The 21,858-nt window shown below is 44.1% G+C and overlaps 2 protein-coding genes across 2 annotated transcripts; one reads left to right on the top strand and one right to left on the bottom strand.

Moving 5' to 3' along the window:
- Positions 1–644: 644 nt before the first annotated feature.
- On the top strand, positions 645–21,786 carry fbxl13 (F-box and leucine-rich repeat protein 13; the record flags this gene model as incomplete). Its single annotated transcript, XM_083654723.1, has 18 exons — positions 645–694; positions 4,583–4,737; positions 6,140–6,249; positions 6,381–6,479; positions 8,207–8,302; positions 8,416–8,551; positions 17,308–17,360; positions 17,718–17,818; positions 18,452–18,581; positions 19,066–19,164; positions 19,539–19,659; positions 19,760–19,922; positions 20,277–20,396; positions 20,582–20,705; positions 20,845–20,925; positions 21,112–21,246; positions 21,347–21,510; positions 21,600–21,786. 18 exons carry the CDS (start codon positions 645–647, stop codon positions 21,784–21,786), a joined length of 2,124 nt encoding a protein of 707 aa, XP_083510849.1.
- On the bottom strand, positions 8,758–18,643 carry LOC310793164 (leucine-rich repeat-containing protein 17-like). The gene is made up of 7 exons (XM_083654923.1): positions 18,522–18,643; positions 16,748–17,012; positions 16,142–16,618; positions 15,764–15,978; positions 14,425–14,580; positions 13,327–13,468; positions 8,758–9,152 (listed from the first exon to the last, which is right to left on the bottom strand). Exons 2-7 carry the CDS (start codon positions 16,867–16,869, stop codon positions 8,906–8,908), a joined length of 1,359 nt encoding a protein of 452 aa, XP_083511049.1. The 5' UTR covers positions 16,870–17,012; positions 18,522–18,643; the 3' UTR covers positions 8,758–8,905.
- Positions 21,787–21,858: the final 72 nt, after the last annotated feature.

Raw genomic sequence — 21,858 nt, 5'->3', positions numbered from 1 at the left:
ACATAGCCACCACTATTTTGTGAACCAACTTGTCCATTTTGGTTAGAGAATGAACCCGGGGTTTTTCTGACACTGGGTGTATCACCAGGTTGTGATATCACTGGCACAGTACTAGAGATTATATTCTTGGTGCCAAAATTCCTGTACATGCCCATGTCATTTTGGCTCGTAGGATGAAGGCTATATGAGCCCATGTCAGATTCACTGATGGCAATGTCATTTTGTTCTCGTTGGATGGATTCTTCATCGGCCACTAAACTTGCAAAGGCTCCTTGTGGTCCTGCGCTTGGAGCTTGGTGAGGCGGAGAGTTGAAACTCACATAGCCATCACTGACCTGATGGTTAGTTGGAGAGTTGAAACTCACATAGCCATCACTGGCCTGATGGTTAGTTGGAGAGTTGAAACTCACATAGCCATCACTGGCCCGAGGTGCGATCCTGTTGCGGGTAGAATCGAAGCCGCTGGAAACAGGAATTTGAGTGCGCGGCATGTGTTGGAGTTGCTCAATCTCCTCATCTCTGGCCTTGTCAGCAGGGATGGAGGAGTGAGCTCTGTAATCACCGAGATAACCATCGAGTTCACTTGAGCCATAAGAAGAGCTGGAAGCTTTCACGGCCGTAGGAGACACTTCGCCCTGAGGGACATGAGAGCTGCTGCCTGTTTGGAGACTGACACGACCACCACCACTCCGAGGTGAGAGGTCATTGGAGCTGGATTCAAAACCAATAGGCACAGGCAGCTGGACATTGGATGGGCGGTTTCTGTCCTTTGACTCTTTGCCAACACGGACCCAGTGTGTCTGAACTGATGGGACCGGTTTCTCTGTACGTTTGGGCAGCTGAGCTGGAATATGGAGATTGCCCCTGGGTGTTTTGACGTACAAACTTGTGCCATAAGAACTAGGTTTGATTTGTTCAGTGGAGGAACTGAAGGATGAGGGCTTGTGTGCAGCGGGGACATCAGCTAGAGGCACTTTACTTAGCTTCTGACCTCGGAGGACTTGGTTGCTGGGTTTATTAAATTCACCAGATGGCTTTCTGTAGTGTCTGAAGGAATCGCCATCAGAGATACTATAAGATGGATATTTATATTTTGGCTGTTTGCTATTTTGCTCAGAGTCTAAATTAAATGCTTTAACTGAATGGTCGCTGAGATCTTCTGATGGGCTGGTTAGAGGGTTGGTCTGGGCAGATGCTTTAACTGAATGGTGGCTGAGACCTTCTGATGGGCTGGTTAGAGGGTTTGTCTGGGCAGCAGTCATATGGCCACTAAAAGACAAGCTAGAGGGAAGTGGACTTTGTTTATCTTCACTCTGGACATCGACAGTACTTTCCAATCTATTAATGTGTTGCCTAAAAATATCAACGTTAGAGAAAGTTCCAGCAGCACTTGAAACATGTTCCACTGCTGCTAAATCAGGGCTAGGGTAGAAAACAGGGTCTGGTCCAGAGTCTTGGCTGTTATCACTGGCAGGATCAGGGACAGAGAGGCTTCCTCCTGGCATTTGGTAGTTGGCACCCTGTTCAAACACTGCATTTTGAGGTTCCTTCCAAACTTCATTTTCACTGGTGTCATTTTGAGAAGGCCTTTTCTCAACATCGCCAGTGTCAGACTCCTCTCGAATAGACTGACCATTAGAAATCACCTCATTTTCCAGAGCTTCCTGGGCTGTTTGAAAATGTATCTCCGTGTCACTTCCTGGAATCAGGAAGGAGCGCTTCATAGATTCTACATATTGTTTGAAATGTTGCATAGTTGGGAAACTGACGCCGTCGTCCGCAACTTCCTTTTCTCTTTGGCCATCCCTTAAAATGCCATGGGGGTGTCGATCATAACCATTATTGGCAGACTCATGTTTTTGCACCAAGGGTGTGGTGGGCATCACAAAAAACATATTATTTTGCTCAAATCCGGAGGGAGGTTTGCTTTGCACCCACCTCACTCCAGTGGGACTCCTGTCCTTTCTGTGGGCATGGGACGGTTCTCTCTGAAGGGAGACAAAACTCTGGGGTCTCAAAGCTTGTATCTGATCCCTTTCATCAACAGAGTCATGGCCAGTGTTTGAAGATGCGACATAATATAATGGGTTTGAGGTACGCCGGGCAAGTCCACCTCCATGGCTGCTGAATTCATCATCACCGAGAGGATGTGCAACATTGTTACCTAGCAGGGGATAAATGGACACCTACAATGAATGCATCTGGTTGACCAGGCCTGTTCCAAGTTAAATGGAATGAATGATATCAAATTCTAACCTTCTTCAGCAAGAAAACAAATGCAGCCCCGGAACAACAGAAGACAAAACCAAGGACCCCTGAAAAACATGAAAGTTAGACAAAAAGATAACTTAGCAATGGGCCAAGATTTGCCTCAAGAACACTCCTGTTCTACTTACCCAAATGGAAGAGCCATGGCAGTGAGTTCAACCACAGCACCAAGTGACAGCAGTGGCAGCAGCCCTTTGATTATTAAAACTCACCCCAGACAAGTCTCACTGTGAGAGCCTGTCAGGAAATGGCATCTCAGCTCATTCATGGCCCAGTACTAATTGTTAATTTGTTAAACCTCACCCTTCTTCCATGGAATTCCTCAGGGGGGTTTGTGAGTGAGGAATGGTAGGGAAAATACAAGGGAGGATACTAAACACTTTTCAGATTCAGCCCACGCTGATTAGAATTGGCTGATTGCACACAGCTGATGCTGTGGGGAAATCAACCTAATTACACAAACACAGGAGGAGCCAGAAAGTCTTGGGTAGATGCAAATTAAATTGTACTTGATTGACAGAAAGATAGATTAAGTGTGATAATATTTTTGGAACATAGTCTATTTGGGTCACATTCAAGTCATTTCATAACATTTCATGAGACATGCTAAGCCACATGTGTCAAACTCAAGGCCCGGGGGCCGAATCCGGCCCAGCATTATGTGGCCCGCGAGGGCTAGCAAAGAATGCTCTTTGAGCAATCAAATTTTATGGCCGCCCGCCGCTAAAAATAGCTATTGTTAAATGTTTAATAACTTTTGAATCACTAATCTTCAGACTTGTCTGAGCCAAATGCCGGTGTTCGTAGGGGAGACCCTCATAACTCACAGATAACTTCAAATACAGCAGTCGTCAAGAATCAACATCATGTCTCAGTAACCTAAACCAGATTTTTTTTAACCATCAGCTCATCCCGTTCACGACTCTTCTTGTCCCTGGCACCTCAATGGTGTGAAGGTGGGAGCTTCCACCTTCGGTCAGGACGGCCGAATCACTGCCGATCTTTCGGCAAAGACTAAAGACACACCTTTTCAGGCTCCATCTGGGCCCTTCTTGAACTAACATCTTTCACTCCCTCCCTCTCTCTCTCTCTCTCAAAAAACAACAACTAAACTTTACTACTATTCCTTCAGAAGTTGTAGCTGTCATAGACTGTTTTGCATAGTTGATTGCTCTAGTGCTGACAAAAATGTGTTATTGTAAGTCGCTTTGGATAAAAGCGTCTGCCAAATGACGTAATGTAATGTAATAATGTAATGTAACCAACCAATATGTATTTTGAATTAGAAACGTTGGTTGCAGGCTACACAAACTGAAAATATTATGTTGACTTTATTACTTATACTACTTGTATACTGTATTTCATTTTTTCTAATAAATTGTAGAATAGTTGTCTGTTTTCTGTATTTTTCATATAATTTTGTTTTCAGAGCTAGTGATTAATTATTAAGTTATTATTACTCAAACCTTTAATAATCAAATCAGAGGCAATTATGTCGTAATTGGCACCCCTGTAAGCCCTTTCACCTATTATTTAAAAAACAAGGGCAACTTCGGCCCAGGACCACGTGCGTCATGTAGCAACCAGGCGACCTCATGCAACTCATGCAATTCAACATGGCCTGTTGAAAGATGTAGTTTCCATTCGAGGAAACTACATCTTTCAACAGCCCATGTTTGCACTGATGACATCACTGATGACATCATCAATTTCAACAGCCCAAGTTTGGCACTGATGACATCACTGATGACGTCATCACCGTTATCCATTCCTGACTGACTGAATGCCTGACTCACCTTCTCTTGACCATGCGCTGCGCAGGCTGTGCACATGGTAAAAAAAAAGGCCTTGCACTAGATTCTTGCAATAGATCCATAAAAATATATATTTTTAAGATAAAAAATAAAATAAAAAAATCTCCTTATAATACTAAGAGAGATTGACTCAAGTAGTACTGAGTAATTTGACCCATGTGAATGAAAGTCCCTAACCTTTTCACTTGATCACTAGTTGTCCAGGTCATTCAATCTCCTAGATTCCCTTTCACCTTCCTATTGTCAGTATAGAGACCTGCATCCTCGGCCTATGGGGCCTTTTGTCCCACCAACCACTAAGTACCATCTGAATAACTAAAAACCCACTTCAGTTGAGATAATTATTAGAAGAAGCTAATTTGGGATAATGCCACAATGCATAGAATTAATCTGTGAATATGTTTTCCACAGCATTGCTTCCTATCTTGTCGAGTGGCTGAGTTCCCTGGCGACCTGCCTGTTTACTGAATTAATGATGATGTGTTTGTGGGTGGGGACAGGAGGTGGAAGAGGTTCATCGCAAAAAGGAAGAGCGATGTCGTGGAGCTGGATCTGAAGATGGACATTGCAAAGGAGCACTATGAGAGGAAGCGCCAGGGGGTCGCACTCGCCAAATGGTTGAACTGGGTAAAACTTCGCAAGAAGACGCAGACAGGTAGGTGACCAGATTTGCATTTCTGAGCAAAAAAGTACTAATAATGACTAGTGTAGGCCAGTGGTTCTCAAAGTGGGGCACAGGGACCCCCAGGTGTCCTTGAGGGGGTTCCAGGGGGTCCCCAGCAAAAAGGGCTAAAGTAACACAATGACAGAAAGAATGTATGATTATTTTGATCATGGGTTTTGTACATTTTCTGTAATGAAACATCTAAGAGTTTGATGACCCTCCCACTCTGTCTTGCAGGAGCCTGGTGTTGGGGTCTTTAGGCTGATTGGGTGCACCTGGGCCCGGTGCCCTCATAGACCCTTTTCACTGGGGCCATTTTGTGTCGAAAAGGCAGGGTAAACACAGGTGCAAGGCACGCAATACAGTAATGAGGGTTTCCAACTTCCAATCATGCCTTTTCGACTCAAAATGGCCCCCACGAAAAGGGTCTATTGGGCTTTAAGCCCAGTTTAGACCAAAGATTCACGACGAGACTGGCTGCAACTTGCAACAGCTTGCAACCAGCCCCTGGGAATTGACAAGCTGAATGGCTGGCGACGCCATCAGCGGGCTGGAGTCGAGATGAGATGTGCCAGTTTACACCGCTGCAACTTTCCCCTGCAACAGTTTCGTCTCGTTGCAAATCTTTGGTGTAAACTGGGCTTAAGAAGACCTTCATCCTGTTCTGATTTTGTTCTGTTCTGTTCATTTGTTTAATGTAGTTTGTGTTGTCTAGTTATGTTCCCTTAGTTTTAGTAAAATTATTGTTTTAACTTTCACCTTGGTCTATGACTTCCCTCATGTTACAACCCGGCTCAAGGAAGTAACATGAGGGGAGTCCTACACCAAAGTAAAAGTTTAAACAATAATAATTGATTGTTAACTATTGATGGGACCACTACGCTGCATCCTTACACTAAGTCAAATTCCTCAGATGTAATCTCATTACTTACTGTGGCAGTAAATCTGAATCTGAATCAAATGGGGGTCTGTGGTCTAATTTGTCAGTTTAGGGGTCCTTGATGTGAAAACTTCTGAGAACCACTGGTGTAGGCTGATGTGATCAACTTTTTTTCCTCCAAACTATGACTGTACAAAGTATATTGCCAGAGAAAACATACACTGTGGTTAAGAACTGTGTCCAAACTGAAAGTCATTCGCACTGTACAACCATTCCAGTGACTCATTTTGTCCCACTGTTTAACTCTATAGCTTTACTTTACACTTTTGGAAACTCAAGTTGTTTTGCAGATTGAATACAATACACTACGTTCATTTACACTACCTGTGATCATGATATTGTTACCATTGTCTAGCCCACATCTAGCCATTGTGGTATCATATATATTTGATTAAATTCAAACGTATTATTTGGGGGGTTTCAAACGAGATTTCAATTTCCCTTCCAACTCAGTTGCCATTGAGAAACTCAAGGGAGTTTTAAAAGGCATCTGCCTTAAACGCATCATAGTTGCATGGCGCTGCGCTGTGAAGGACTCAAAGAAGACAAAAGAGTACTTTGAGGTATGTACTGTATGAATGCCATTCAGACAAAGAGATTGAGGACCTTTCCAAAATCATTTATATATGTGTTGGTGTGGGTGTGTATGTGTATTGATGCATTCATCGACTTCTGATGTACTTATCACTTCCAGAAGTTGGACATGGGTTTACTTGAAATGGGAAGCAAAGAGCATCAGACTGGAGAAGGATGCGATGGATTATCAGCGCTGCCTAGCAAACTCTTACTTAAGGTACCCGCTCCTCCAACCTGGCAGTATGTAGTATTTCACTTTTACTCCACCATTTTCTCCCTGTTGTATAGTATCCATATGTTTTTCCTTATGTTTCATGAGACTGATTAGCTCACACACGTTAGATAAGCCCTGGGTTTAACTTCACTTCCCAGGCCTCCAGGCAATTAGCGATGAGGTCATATCTGTTGCGTAAGACTTAAGTGGACTTTACTGTAAACATACTCCCAGTCTCTTTGAGGTCAGTTGATTAAAGTCAGTTGCAGCTTATTATGGTCTAATATGGCCCATTAGCCATTACCATGGTAAAGGCTGTGTATAGGAGGACTCCCTCTCAGGAATCTATCACCGTGTTTCAGAACGGCTTCTTGTGTGTTTTGTGCAGATTTTCTACTAGAGGAGTAGCATGAATAGCTTGTTCGCCCCTTCTATTCATAATATCTTTATTGTATAATTCCTAAAATATTCGATAAATGTTTTATTCCAGCGCCTCCATATTTTGCATTTATAAATATGTTTAAAAATCCCAGGGCACCCCGGTGGGTTTACCTGCTAGAGCGCATACCATAAGTTTCAGTCTATCCTGCAGCCGACCGGGGTTTGAATCCAGCCCGTGGCCCTTTGCTGCATGGCCTCCCCTCTCTCTCTCTCTCTCTCTCTCTCTCTCTCTCTCTCTCTCTCTCTCTCTCTCTCTCTCTCTCTCTCTCTCTCTCTCTCTCTCCCCCCCTGCTTTCCTGTCTACTCATTGTCCTATCCAATAATATCCTCGCATGGCTCTTCCAGAGGAGAAAAGCCTGGTTCCTATTATACTTGAATTACACCTCTCGGCTGTTTCCGGCCTAGACCCCGCCCTAGACACCGGAAACAAGCAACAAAACAAAGGATGGACGTACCAAACAAAGTTTTCGAAGATGTTCTTGTAGAAACTTCACGGATTTACAATATCACATATTTTGTTTGCCGCACATGTACATTGGTTTACACCACTGGTTTACGCCCCCCAGGTCCAGAAGTGTTGGAAACGGCTCCAGACTAATCCAATAAAGGCAAAGTGCAAAAAAAAGAAATAAGAAAAGAAACCCTAGTGAGCATTTTCTCTTAGTGGGCTATTATTAGACCCTCCAGTCTTAGCACCTTGTTTGTTTTAGCTAGTGTGCAATGTTCTGGCACAGAGTGCGCAGAGTTTTGGCATTCCTCTGTCTATCCAGCACCCCTCTCAGTAAATAGTGCTTCGGCATGACTATGTTTGGAGAAAGAAAGTGGCCATGTACACACGTAAATTTATCTCCACAACTTCATGAACTGTCAAGCACTGATATTAGTTGCAGCGGGGATAACAACGTCTACAAATCATACCTCAGGCATTTTCATGCATTTTGGCAATTAGAGCAGCTTGGGAGAATGCGGGCAGTTGTGGTTTGGTGGTGACAGGGAAGCTCCCTGTGAGATAGAAATATGGTGCCTGTCTGTCTGTGTATGCACAATAACTCTGTGTATTAGGCTAACTATGTGTCACTTAAATGAAAGTGTATGTTATATGAATATATTATTAATAAGTGATTGTCCAAATAAAAGCTAATGTGATTAAAATTTTCCCTGTCAGGTGGTGTGTTTTTTTCCTGCATAGAAAATAGAAATTGTGGAAAAACTGAATACCATAAAGTGCTAATATATTTAGAGTTGCATTATTGGAGGAGAAAAAACATGTATGTTTTGCTTTCCCTCAGATCTTTCAGTATCTAGAGTTACGCGACTGGCTGAAATGTGCCGAGGTGTGTTGCACGTGGAAAGCCGTCATCCGGTCAGGCTTGCTATGGAGTCGGGTCTGTACCTCATTACTGAGATGGATTGTTGCATTAATTGTGTATATTTACAAACAAACACGAGACTCATGCAGGAGTATGAATGATCTCTCAAAATGTTGTGGCTCTGCCAGATCAACTTCTCTGTGGAGAAAGACTGGATAACTGACCGCACGGTGAAGCAGATTCTGCAGAACTACCGCCCGTTTGTGATCCACCTCAACATGCGTGGATGCACGTCCTTAATGTCGTCCAGTTTAACATGCATCGGTGAGTATTCCAGATTCCCCTTGACAGATGTTTTCCAATGTTTAAAAAAATACACATTTTTATAGTTTACAGATGTACAAATGATACTTCTCTCACAATAATATCAATAATTAGCCTAAGAGCAGAAAAGTTGATATAATTCTTATATTTTTTTATGAAAAATAAAACACTGATAAAACATTAGAGCAAAACTGAAAAAAGTTCCTCCTTCTGATACAGATTTTTCAGTGTTTGACGGGAAAGTAGAAAGTGGAAGCATTTTAAAAGTCATCAGTCAAATAATCACTTCAGTCAGGATCCACAATAAACAATAAACTTCAGTCAGGACAGCTTCATCCGGTATTTCTGGGGTGCTCACAAGTAGCTGGGGTCCAATTTTTCCTCCAGCTCTTCCTGCAGCTCCTGTGATGTGTTCCAGAGCTCGGGGTCCGTATCGTCCGGGTCCGTCTGGCTGTGTTGTCTGTCCTTAGGGCATTCTTTGTTGTAGGAATGTACATACTCCTCCGCACTCTCTCCAATGTGCTCGAGAGGGGCCTGACACCGCAGGCCAGAGGGCTTCACCACCGGGTGCAGATGCAGCCAATACACCATGTAGTGGATGCTGAAAAATTGATATATTTGTTCAGTTTTCACTTGCGTCAAAAAAAGCTTGATTGCCTTTTGCGTACAAAAAATTATTAATTGTAATTATTTGACAGAAGTTGGAGAAGTGTGAGCTTTCCTTGTCATGAATTGTTTAGAACTTTAAAAGTGACCAAAGAAAAGTGGTTACAGGTATGTAAAAAGAAAAACAGGATGTCAGTGTTTTCTGTCAGATTTATTGACTTTAAGTATGATGAAAGGTTTTTACCAATATTTTACTTGATTCATGAACTAAAACATGTTGTTTAGACAGCAGTTTGGACAGCCCTCTATTTAAGCAATTATTTGCAGCTTCTGCGATTTGGAAATGGCTGACGTTCATATTGCAATCAATCAAAGAGTAACTCTACCCTAGAGTTTTGGCTGATGTGTTTCTAGCCTGGGGGATGGGGGGATTCCTCTAGCAAGTTTGCGTTCATAGTTCACAATTTTGAATTTTGAACTAAACGGCAGGATAAATCTGGGTGGGAAAGTGAAAAAGCAACGCTTGCCCCTCCCTCATTACCACCACCACTGAGGTGCCCTTGAGCAAGGCCCTTAACCCCAACAGTCCCAAACAGTTCACATTAATTTCTTAATTTTTTAATGAGCTGCTCTGAGCTATTCTTTTTCAATAGAATCCTCAATCTTGCAGACAAGTCATATGGGGATGATATTGATGGACTTACAGATAATTTCTGTGTTGATAACATACCCAGCAGAGAAATCCAGTGTTTCCCTAACAATCAACCTTGGGTTACCAGCAACCTGAAACCCCTGTTAAACCAGAAGAAAAAGGCTTTCAGGGAGGTGGAGAGGAAGAGCAAAGGTATTCCAAAGGGTGCTGAAGGTGAAGATTAAGGAGGGGAAACAAGCCTACAGGCACAACCTGGAACAACAGCTGCAGCAGGATGGAGTGAAGCAGGTCTGGGCAGGCATGAGGAACATCACAGGTCTAGAACGTAAGGGAGGATCGCTGCCTGATGGAGGTCAGGACCTGGCTGATGACCTGAATGTGTTTTTTAACAGATTTGACAGGCCCACCCCATCTTGTCTGTTGTCTGTGCCCCAGTCTCCTCCCTCCACCCCTGCACCTATAACCTCCACTATATCATCAGGTCAGGAGGTCATCTACATGCAACAGAGGGCCCTTGCACATCTAGAAACTTCTGGTGCAACTGTGAGGATTAGATTCTTTGATTTTTCGAGCGCCTTCAATACAATCCTTTTTCTTCTGGTTTAACAGGGCTTTCAGGTTGTTGGTAACTCAAGGTTTATTGTTAGGGAAACACTGGATTTCTCTGCTGGGTATGTTATCAACACAGAAATTAATGTAGTCCGTGACACAATCTGTAAGTCCATCAATATCATCCCCATATGACTTACAGAAAAAAGATTGTCTGACTGCAATATTGAGGATTCTATTGAAAAAGAATAGCTCAGGGCAGCTCATTAAAAATGTAAGAAATTAATGTGAACTGTTAATTTGTGTTTTCTTTCTTTTTTTCTTTTTTTTTACCTTTATTTATACAGGGGGGGTCTCACTGAGAGCAATGCTCTCTTTTCAGAAGCGCCCTGTTCACATTCACACACACACATTCATACCTGGAAGTTGACCAGTACAAACACAGTCTGATCTGCTGGCCACTGATCAGCTCCACTGGAGCAGTTGGGGTTAAGGGCCTTGCTCAAGGGCACCTCAGTGGTGTTAATGAGGGAGGGGCAAGTGCTGCTTTTTCACTTTACCACCCAGATTTATCCTGCTTAGTTAAAAATTCTAAATTGTGAACTATGAACATGAACTAGTTCATTTTAAGCTGTGTGAACTGAACTTTGAGCTAGCTATGTGTCACAGGCTTCATTCAGCTGCCTGCTGCTGCTCAACACTCGGGTATACGTGTTTCAACAATTAGGGATCTCGCGCCCTATGCCTGCTTGATTCCTAGGCTCGCCCGATACGCGGGCTCGTCCGTCCTGCAACTCGCTGAGCTAGCCCTGCAGCTCGCAGCGCGGCCTTGCCCGCAGCTCGGCTGCTCTTCTCTTTTCTCACCGCGAGGTAGAGTGGAGAGAGGTCAGCGGCAAGTAGGTCAAAGTTTCTACAATAGGTCAAAGTTTATACAATTTGAACTTTGAGCAGAATGAGCACAGCGCAAGGTGGCAAATTCCAGTTCATCACACGATTTAAATATTATTTTCTGATTGTTTCATAACGGTTACGTTCTAACCCAGCGAGCACAAAACGTTTTTTCAACGTTGATTTTTAGTTGAAATCTGGGTGATATTGGGTTTGAACGTCTAAGACCTAATTTCACCCTCTTTTCAACCGGCTAAAATGCGGTTACAACGTCAACGTGTAAAAAAACACAATTTGGTTCATCATATTGTTAAAACATTTGTTGTAGCTTGGAATAGAGGCAATATTGATAGTGTGTGGATTGGCATTTGTCCATTTTATTGTGTAACTGAGCGTTGAAATCTGGTCTATACGAAAACTACATTTCAACGCATTTTATGTCACATGAAATATCATAAATATGGGACTATATAGGCTATGTGGTGCCAGCAAAAAGCTTCCAGGACACAACTATGGTTAATAGTTTAGCGCAATACTATAAAATAATGAATTCAGTTCCTGCCGCAACGTGCATGGGCAAGTACTTAATTGCTAGCTATACTAACCGTGACTGACTAGACTAGACCAAAGCAAGTCTGCACCGGTCTGCACCAAGTGCGGAACGCTATGTTATTGTAACAGACTGTATACAAGGCTCTGTGTACCTCCTCAGTCTCTGGTGTTAAATGAAGTAACCTCTGAAGCCATAGGCTACAGCTTATAGACAACACACACACACAACATAATTTTAGTCTGTTACATTAATATAATAGTCTCGTACACATCACATAAAATAACTTAACTCCCGATCGTCGACAATCATGTAGTCTACAAGTTGTGTGCGAGATAGAGTATATATGTGCCCAGCTCTCTATAGAGTATAAGGCTGGTTTCACACCGACGACCCACGCCTTGCCTTGCCTCAACCCACGCCTACGCCGAGCTGGGCGTGAACCTGTTACACGCTTTTGCGATCACACCGCACGCCTTTTGCACGCCGAACCTGGAGCCGAGTCACAAGCGCCTCTCCTCTCTCCCGACTGTATTTTTTCACGTGTTGTCCAGAATTGTCATGGGTAGCCTCTAGGTAAAATAAATCTGATATATTTAATGTTCTATTGATGCTGGATATGTATAACCAGGTCTGACTATAGTCGGACATTTTAGAGAGGTGATCTTGCAAGAATATGTGCTGGCACAACAACATTGTCCATCTTGCTTCTTCGGTCGCTATTCTCTCTCATGAAGATTTGTTTGCCGACAGGGAGAAAGCCCCACGTGATAGCCACCCGTCAATCTCTCTCTCGCTCTCTCTCTCTGCTCAATACTGTTGTAGAAACTCCATTTTATTTTGAAATTCAGTTGACTTTGCCAGTTCCCACGGATATTGTCGCGTTTTTCTTTCATGGCTTGACAGAAAAGCCTGCCTGCACGCGCCTTGTCGGCGTGAAAATAGAACTCTCGCCTATTCGATAAAATCGGCAAGGCACAGGCAAGGCGTGGGTACACGCAGGGTTCACGCTCAGGCGGCCGGTGTACACAGCCTCGTTGACTAAAACGGACGCCTATTTAAAAGCGTGGGTAAAGGCAAGGCATAGGCAAGGCTTGGGTCGTCGGTGTGAAACCAGCCTAAGGAAATGTATAGCTCAGCGCGTTAAGCGGACTGGCTTGAATGTGGGAAAGCGGGGTTCGAATCCCGTGTGCGCTGCTGAATTTTTAATTTAAGAACCTGGTGAAATATGGTCTAAATGTGAACGTTCAATAAACGTCTGCAAATAGTGGGTGAAAAAACTTTCACTTTCAAACCTTCCTTGCACGTTTTTTCAACGTTGACCCTAAACGTTTTTTAAACGTCTTTTCAACCGAAAAATGCTCGCTGGGAAAGCACAAATAAACGTCAGCCCCAACTGCCGATCGGCCAATAGCAACCACTATGCATATTTATAACAAAATTATGTAAATTCAAATACTTTGTACTAAAATGTCAGGATGTGGACCTGAAGCCATCAACAACACAACTAAATTCCGCAGAAGAACCCACCTGTAGTTACACACCCAGGGGTTTCCTCCCAGTTTAAGCTGTGACAGGAAGTACAGGTCTTCCAGAACACCATACTGGACGAAGTGCAGGCTGTTATCTGACAGGTCCAGCTCACGGAGGTGCAGGAGGCCAAACAGAGAGGCTTGGAGAGGGAACAAGAAAGTGATGGATGAATGCAGCATACATTTAGCCCTTCCACTTTTTTCTTTCTCAGCATCATTAGTATGCTTATATTTAGACAGACCTGTTGCCATCATAGAGACACTGCATGAAATAGGCCACGGCCATCACGGGGGAAAGCTCTCCATTCACTTCCATACACCAGTGTCATTTTCCTTCAATTACACATAGCTAAAAGCTGTTCTGTGGTGGGCTGTGCAGACAAGCAATGTAAAAAATCGCCAATTAAAGTTTTTTGTACTCCCGAGCAAAACAAGAAAGCCATTGAGAATTGGCGAAAAGAAAAATTAGGATCTAGCTGTCAAGGAAGTAAGTTGGAGTGTTCATCTTCCGTATATATGATCTTTGTGTGCAACACGTGACATAGAAGAACGCCAGGGTTAAGGGGGGGAGTTTTTGTTTCCCCCGTTTCGGTCTGTGGTTTCTGAAAGACGACGCGCTCCGCAGTGTCTCTATTAGTATGCTTCTATTTAGAAAGGACCTGTTGCCATCATTAATTACGCTTATATTTAGACATACCTGTTGCAGTGTATCATTAACTAAGAAAGGCACAAGCCAGTGGCTCTGCCAGTCAACTTTGACACTCCTGCTGGAATGTGTGGGCCCTGGGCCGAGGTTCAACTTTTATCCGCATCACTCAACTGTATGATAATCACTCTGCATGTGTAAGCCTCTCTCTCGTCTTCCGCCATCTAAATAAAGATAATACTGTATACACAAAGATGGCAGAATGCCCACTCCCCTTTAAAAAGGAAAGCAGATGTCTCCTACCAGTTGTATAGGATGCTATAAACTTTTCGACAATCCATGTTATCTATCAACCAAAGTAAAACACAACTCTGTTCATGTAGGTTGGATATTATAGTGAATACCGATAATGATTAAGCATACATTATACATGCACACACAGACTTCTACCTGTGTCAATGCGCGCCATGTTGTTACTGCTGAGGTTAAGAGTCCTGAGGCTCCTGGCTCCTTGGAAATTTCTGGCTCGGAGGTGAGTGATGTTATTATGGGACAGATCCATATGAACAATATCTTCTGCAATACCTGGAGGCACTTGTGTTAGACCTAAAGAGAGAGGGAGAGGGGGCTATTTGGGTTAGTCAATTTTGGTTATTTTACAAAAAGTTTATTTGAAATTCATTCATTTGTTCAGTATTTGTATTCTTATGGTGTTTTCTTCTATACACTGCAAATTTGTCAAACTAGGCTTGATTCCTAAGCTCGCCCGCTGTGCGGGCTCGCCCGCTGAGCAGCATCACCCGCAGCTCGGCTACTGCATGGCCTCGTCTGCTCTATTGGCATGCACAGTGCACAATTGCCCAACTTCGCATCACTGATGACATTGTGACATCATCAGTGACATCATTACTGACCAAAATCATCACAAATCTCACAATGTGGGACAAAGTGGGGCGGAAATTGCAGAGAAACAAACAACTATGATGTCAAATCAGTTTGAGCCAAGGGCCTTTTTCACATCAGCCATTTTGTGCCGGGTAAACACAGTTGCAACAAAAACATTAATGAGGGCCCCCAGCACTGCCCAGCACTGGAACACCTAAATAGATTGGAAGTTGAAAACCCTCATTAATGTTTTGGTTGCTCTGTGTTTACCCTGCCTTTTAGGCACAAAATGGCTGCTGTGAAAAAGGATAATTGTAAGCACTGCAAGTACAGCAACTGTAAAACTGACCATTATCTGGGTTTCTTACTAATGTACAGGCCCTCTGCCAGTAGGCTTACAATATAAGTCCAGGCCCTCTGCCAATAGGCTTACATTATAGCCGGAACACATGGCTTGATTTTATATTCTTAAGTTATATGAAACTGTTTTTTTGCTCATTAGCTTTACCATATAGAAAAAAACATGTTGACAAGAACGTTATTTAGCTAATACTTTCCAAATGTCCAAGTTTATAACAGGTGGACTCCATGAGACGCAAAGGAAACAAACAGAGTAGAAAACACCTGCCAAAGCAGCTGCTTCTCTTTTGCCAGTTCTGTGTCTGGCCCTGAAACTCCTTTGAGAAATGGAGGTTTTGGCGTTCCAGTCATGGGTCCAGGGTGAGCTAGTTAATCATGAGCATATGTCTCCTCTGCAATGGAGCTCGATAGGTAGTTTTTCCTAACCCCGCTGTTGCGTAAGAAACACGTGTCGAACCTACTGTACCGAAATATGGTGAGGCACAGGTTTGCACAATTAGTCATAAAAATGATGTGTCAAAACAAAAGGTAATTGTGAGCTAACCTCTGCTACTGCAGTTCAGCCGTGGTTGGGGGAAAAGGTAGGTGTGGCACACGGTGGTGGCATCTGGTCTGACGCGGTATGGAACGGGCGTTATAGTGTCTCGGGGGTCTGTTTGGTCACCCTGTAGGTCTCCGTTGGGGTCTGACTCCCGACAGAGCAGCTCCACATCAACCTGCTTCAGCTTTCTGCCTTTCTGCCTGACGGGCGTAGCACAACTGGCGGATGAAATACATGGGGATATCATGAGGAAACTAAAGTGTTATTCCCAGTAAAATATCTGAATAATGTATATTCATCATTCTGAGACACTTTAATGGCTTGTACACGTGGAATCAGAGAGATAGATTATTCTCTAAGGCCTTTGGTGTCGGCATTCACCTGGCATGACTTCCTAGATAACGGTTGCTTGGTACTTGAAGGGTGCGTATGAGGCTGTCCATCTGGCAGACACAATTCCAGGGATTGTCATAGAGACGTAGGTAGCGCAGGTTCGGCATGGGGATAAGGGCCTCCTCACTGAGCGTGCCCAGTCGGTTGTGCTGCAGCAGCAGGTGCCTGAGGCGCGTCAAGCCTTCGAAGGCCCCTTCCTCCACCATAGAGATCTGGTTCTGCTGTAGGTCCAGGCTCTCCAAACCCTCGTAGCCAGCGAAGGCCCCCTCGCGAAGGACCTTGAGCCGGTTGCGGGCTAGAAGGAGGTGTTTGGGTTCTTGGGACCAGGTTTTTGTGGGGGGGATGGACTTGAGTTGTCGGTCCTGGCAGTCCACGAAGACGTCTCCATTTTCGGTCGATTCTGCGCAGGCAGCTGCCACAAGTCTGGAGGGGCCTGATCTGCTGTGGCGTCCTGCGCCTCTTACCCTGATGGAGTGTTCAAACACAAGAACAACTTTTGTCCACATCATGTTTCATGCATGAATGTCACAGTCTCTTTCAGAGTAGGTGAATGAACAGAATGAACAAACTGGACCCCAGGGTAAAAATCTGTACCTGTCTCGCGTTAGGCCGTGTCTCGCCCCTCTGACGCCTCGACCCCTGCCTCTCTTCATCTCAGCAGATGGGAGAAGCAGGAGGAGCCAGAGGACCACGAGGAGAGAGGAGGTCACATGCATCCTGAGTGCAGCTGTTATTCTCTCTTCAGTGAGAAGAGCTGGGGCCAAAGCACAAGCTTGAGATGGAAAGTGGGTTTGGAAACAGAAGCCAGGGGTCCAGGGTCAAGAGTGTTATTGTTGATGGAGCACAGCTGCTGTTTACCCTGCAGAGAGAGTTCGAGGTAGCACAGTATTATATAAGAGACAGGGACAGTCCTAGAATGTATACAGCTTTGAAATACAGCAGAAAACTGTGAGGTGCCCTGTTGTGAGGATACATAGTCTTACATAACTTCTTATATTACTTGGAGATTTCAAAATTATGACAACTTCGAAAATATAAATCACTGCATGCTCAGGAAGCACACATGCACTCTCCGTCAGAGGAATTCTAATTAAAATATTTCTAATAATGTACAGTTTTTAACCACCAGCGTGTCTGCTCTCTGCTCTCATCAGGTCAATGCAGAAATCTCCAGGAACTCAATGTGTCAGAGTGCACTAATATCAGTGTAAGTAAAAACCCTGTTTAAAACAACTGATAATGTCTGGATGATTACATAATCCTCGTTCCAAGAAAACGTCAATTATCAGAGATTTTCTTCACGTGATCTGCTTTGCTATTTACTTGTGTAACGTGCTTGTGCACTAGAGGCTACCCCCAATGTAAAATGACAACCACATGTGAATACGGGGCTACACACCACATCTGTCTTCAGTTGCTGATCTGAATTTTAATAATGTTGTATTCACTGTTATGGCCATTTATATATTCAGAGCAAATAATTTAACTTTTGTGAAACATTACATTGAAACATTACAATATTGAGTGAACAGGACTTGATATTTCTGACTGTGCTCTTTAATAGGACATGATGGTTCAGAGAATTGTGGAGGGCTGTCCCAGCCTTCTCTACTTGAACCTGTCTTGCACACTTGTGACCAACAGAGCTGTGAGAGAGCTATCCAGGTAAACACATGCTGTCCCCCAGCTCACTCATTCCAAATGATCCAAAAATTCCATATGACGCCCCCTTTCTGGGCCCCTGCCCCTACGTTCCCAGAATCAGCGCCAGTTCTGATCCTCAGCCGACTGCAAGCTTGTATTACATGTCTGAAAACAAACCAGTGCCATTATATCATAGTTATTATTTAGAGGAGTGGATGCTGCTCTCATAACTAAACTGGTAGACTTTTATGTGATTTTCAAAGCATTTAAGTTATTTCAACTCATTATGAAGACGGGATACACATTGTCTTCGCTTCAACTGCTCAATAAGCATAATTTAATATACGTTTCAGTACACAACCTTTTTCAAGTATGCAAGTTATTTCAACTCAAAACCGTTATTGCCATGCAGAATATTTTTTGGGGGAAAATGTCACATTTCCCCTGACAAGACTTTAAAAGTATCCACGTTCAGTCAAAATGTGATGTGTGTGCTGATGATGTGCACTGCTTCCAGAATACACCTCTGCACTTTTCCCTTGGCTAAAAATCAACATCAAAACAAACAACAACAATAACTTGCAAAAAGCTTAAACACACGTAATTTGTCTTTGATTTCTTGTATCACTAACCTAAACTCCTCGTTTTGTACAGGAGCTGCCTGAACCTCCAGTACCTGAGTCTGGCCTACTGCTATAGAGTCACAGATAAGGGTTTCCAGTACCTGAGCACAGGGAAGGGCTGCTACAATCTCATCCACCTCAATGTGTCCGGCTGCACTCAGGTCAGTTGCTGTGCGCCTCTTTGTTCTGCACCGTATATATTCTCTCCTCTGTCCACTCCCGCTGCACTCAGGTCACACACACAGCCTTTGAATAAATGTAGACACTCCTCTCTGCGACTCCCCTCCTGCGTTCCCGTACACAAGTTTAGGCTTGCACTCAAACTCTTTTCCCGGGAGAATGGACAGATCTGAAGGAGAGAGAGAGAGTGGAGGGTTGGGATTATAGAAGAAAAAAAACCTCCAGGCCATGCCCACCCACACACGTGTCGCACACACTCCATAACATTACGCCTCAACACACATCCACGTATAAAGCACATTATAAAGCTAACACATTTCCCTCTGGGAGTGTGTTGTTGGGTTGGCTCCAGATGCTTTCAATTTACTAGATGATAAGGAGGGAAAAGTCAGCCAGCCAAGATGGTTTAAATTCCAACATAGAGATAATAATATTTTTCTTCTCTCTTCCTCTCTTTCCCTCCAGATGACAGTGAATGGGTTCAGATACATTTCTGCAGGATGCCCTTTACTCAAAGATATTGTGATCAATGACATGCCCACTCTGTCAGATAGCTGTGTGTTGGTAAGTATTATGTACTTACACATGCTAACACATATTTCATGTTTCATGTTTCATGCAGGTATAACATCACAGCTGTGGAATGTTCAACAGAGAATACCCAGCACAGATGTATAGAATATAATAGAATAGAATAGAATGGAATAGAATAGAACATGGGACCCCGGTGGCTCAGTCGGTAGAACGTGTACCAGTAAGGCTAAATCCTCTACTGTGAGTCTGTGACTAATAAAGCAAAATGGCTCCAAAGGAATAGAAGAGTGAATTCATGCTGTCAACTCATGAAGTATTTATTGTTCAAAATGTCTGCATGCCATTTCCTCACAGCAAGAGAAGAAAGTTGCCGTCAGTCTCTCAGTCTCAGGCTTGTCCAACAGGCTCTTCTTGCCAAATGTCGCTCTCTGTCTGCCGTTTCTCTTCTGGATACTCCTCATCTGTCTGACGCCGCCTTCAAAGCCATCGCTGAAGTTGCTAAACTCAAGACCTTCAGTACAGAGGGTGAGACAGTATTGGTTTTGTTGCGACCTGTAATTCCGTTATTATGCACAGCAAAAGGCATTCTGTTATTCTGCCTGTTCCACACCTGTGTGTCTTCCAGGTAACGACCGCCTGACAGACATGGGCTGGAGGGCCCTGTGTCGCAGCTCGCAAGGCCTCCGCAGGCTCCATGCTGCAGACTGCCCCAGAATGACTGATGCCAGCCTCAAATCTATGGCCAGCCTCAAGAACCTGCACTACCTGGACATCTCACATTGCAACAAGTGTGTGTGTGCGTTTATCTCACTGTATGATTTGATACGTGATATGGGGTTCACGCTGGCTTTGATACAACCACGATACGATGCAATAAACGTTCAGTGGCAACAACGTATAACCGTAGAATTACGTCGATTTCTGCGCCGTACATTTTTCTAGCAATGGCATTGGCTTGCCAAAATGTATACAACAATGGAAAGCCATCTCATTTGTGATGACTACAGCAGAATGAAATGTATCTACTAGCTATCGTGATTCATTTTTCTGCCCCACGATACTTATTGTCACATTTTTGCAGTGAGATATATTGAATTTCGATACATCATCCATCCCTAGTGTTCACTGTGTTTGTATTTCAGGGTGGGCGATACGGGCATTCGGTATCTGACTGAAAGTTCCTCTGCCTCTAAATTGCGAGAGCTGAACGTGAGTCACTGCAGCGACATCAACGACATCTCTGCCATGAGGATTGCTCAAAGGTATCTGACTGCACACACTCACCCAGACACATCTCTCTGGTCTGTTGTGCAGTGAAACTTAGCAGCTCTGTGTGTGTGTGTGTGTGTGTGTGTGTGTGTGTGTGTGTGTGTGTGTGTGTGTGTGTGTGTGTGTGTGTGTGTGTGTGTGTGTGTGTGCGTGTGCGTGTGCGTGTACAATTCGTCAGGTTGAGTAAACTGCACCACCTCAATTTGAGTTACTGCGAGAACCTGACTGACGCTGGTCTGGAGTGGCTGAGTGGCAGCTCCATCTGCTCCCTGGACATCAGCGGTTGTAACATCCAGGATCAGGTGCTGTGTGCATGTCTGCACTCACCTGTGGACTTCACAGATGAGGAGAAAAATCACTGATGGGAGCATTCTCTCAGAAAGAAAATGATAAAGTAGCCCTTTTGGTCAACAGCCTGTAACTTGCTATTTGTATTTTTAGGGACTGGGCGCTCTCGAAAGAATTCACTTGAAGAAGGTGGTTCTGGCCGAGTGTGTCTATATCACAGACATCGGCTTAGAGGTACACATCTAGCTATACTGAAGACATCGGGAGCAAAACAAAACAAAACAAAAATCTGTGACACACACCCCACTGTTTGTCTACCTGTAGATCTGTTCCTCTCTCGTTTATTTTCTCATCACTTCACGTCCTGTCTCTCATCAATTCATCCCGTTTTGCTCTCGCTCTCTTCTCATGTGAGGGTAGAAGCTCTGCAAGCATGTGAGAGACCTGGAACATGTGGACGTGTCTCACTGTGTGGCTCTGTCTGACGCGGCCATCAGAGCGCTTTCTTTCTACTGCAGAGGTCTAGTCTCACTGCAAATGTCAGGATGTCCCAAGGTACACACACACACACACACTCGAATGTTCCCTGAGTCTATTCTGTTTCACCACTGTTCATCCATGCCACATTTTCCTGTTTTCTCCTGCCGTGCCTCAGATGACAGACATGGCGGCGCAGTATCTGGCAGGTGGAGCTCAGTACCTGCGAGAGCTTGATGTGAGCGGGTGTGTGCTCCTCACAGATCGCTCCCTCCGCAGCTTAGAGAGGAGCTGTCCTCCACTCACCTCCATCACCATGGCCTGCTGCAGCGGCATCTCCAAGTAAGACACACACACACACCTGCAGACCTTGTGCAGTGAAGGTGCTGTAGTGAAAACTCTACATAGTGACCGGTGAATGTCTCCATCAGGCTGGCAGCTCTGAGGCTGCAGCCACGTGTGCAGCACTGGGAGCATAGCAACGAGGACCCGCCCTACTGGTTTGGATACAACAACATGGGCCAGATGGTGCAGCCAATCAGAAAACCTGGCAAGACTGATGATGACACTTGGGAAGGGGAGGAGCCAGTACTCGTGGACGACAAAAGCAGGAACTGAATACCCACAGGTCTCTATAATTATTAATATTATTATTTTTTAATAAAAACACAACTTTAAATAGTGGTCAGA

This window comes from Poromitra crassiceps (assembly GCF_964638095.1).
Source record: "Poromitra crassiceps genome assembly, chromosome: 18".
In the NCBI taxonomy this organism is placed as follows: domain Eukaryota; kingdom Metazoa; phylum Chordata; class Actinopteri; order Beryciformes; family Melamphaidae; genus Poromitra; species Poromitra crassiceps.
Note: the sequence above shows the minus strand (reverse complement) of the source record. Positions and strands in the feature narration are given on the sequence as shown.

Excerpts from the sequence above, each read along its gene's own strand:
- LOC310793164 (XM_083654923.1), bottom strand. The coding sequence starts at position 16,869 with ATGCATGTGACCTCCTCTCTCCTCGTGGTCCTCTGGCTCCTCCTGCTT. Across the intron at positions 16,619-16,747 it reads CACGGCCTAACGCGAGACAG|GGTAAGAGGCGCAGGACGCC; the intron begins GTACAGATTTTT and ends ACACTCCATCAG. Across the intron at positions 15,979-16,141 it reads TATCTAGGAAGTCATGCCAG|TTGTGCTACGCCCGTCAGGC; the intron begins GTGAATGCCGAC and ends TTCATCCGCCAG.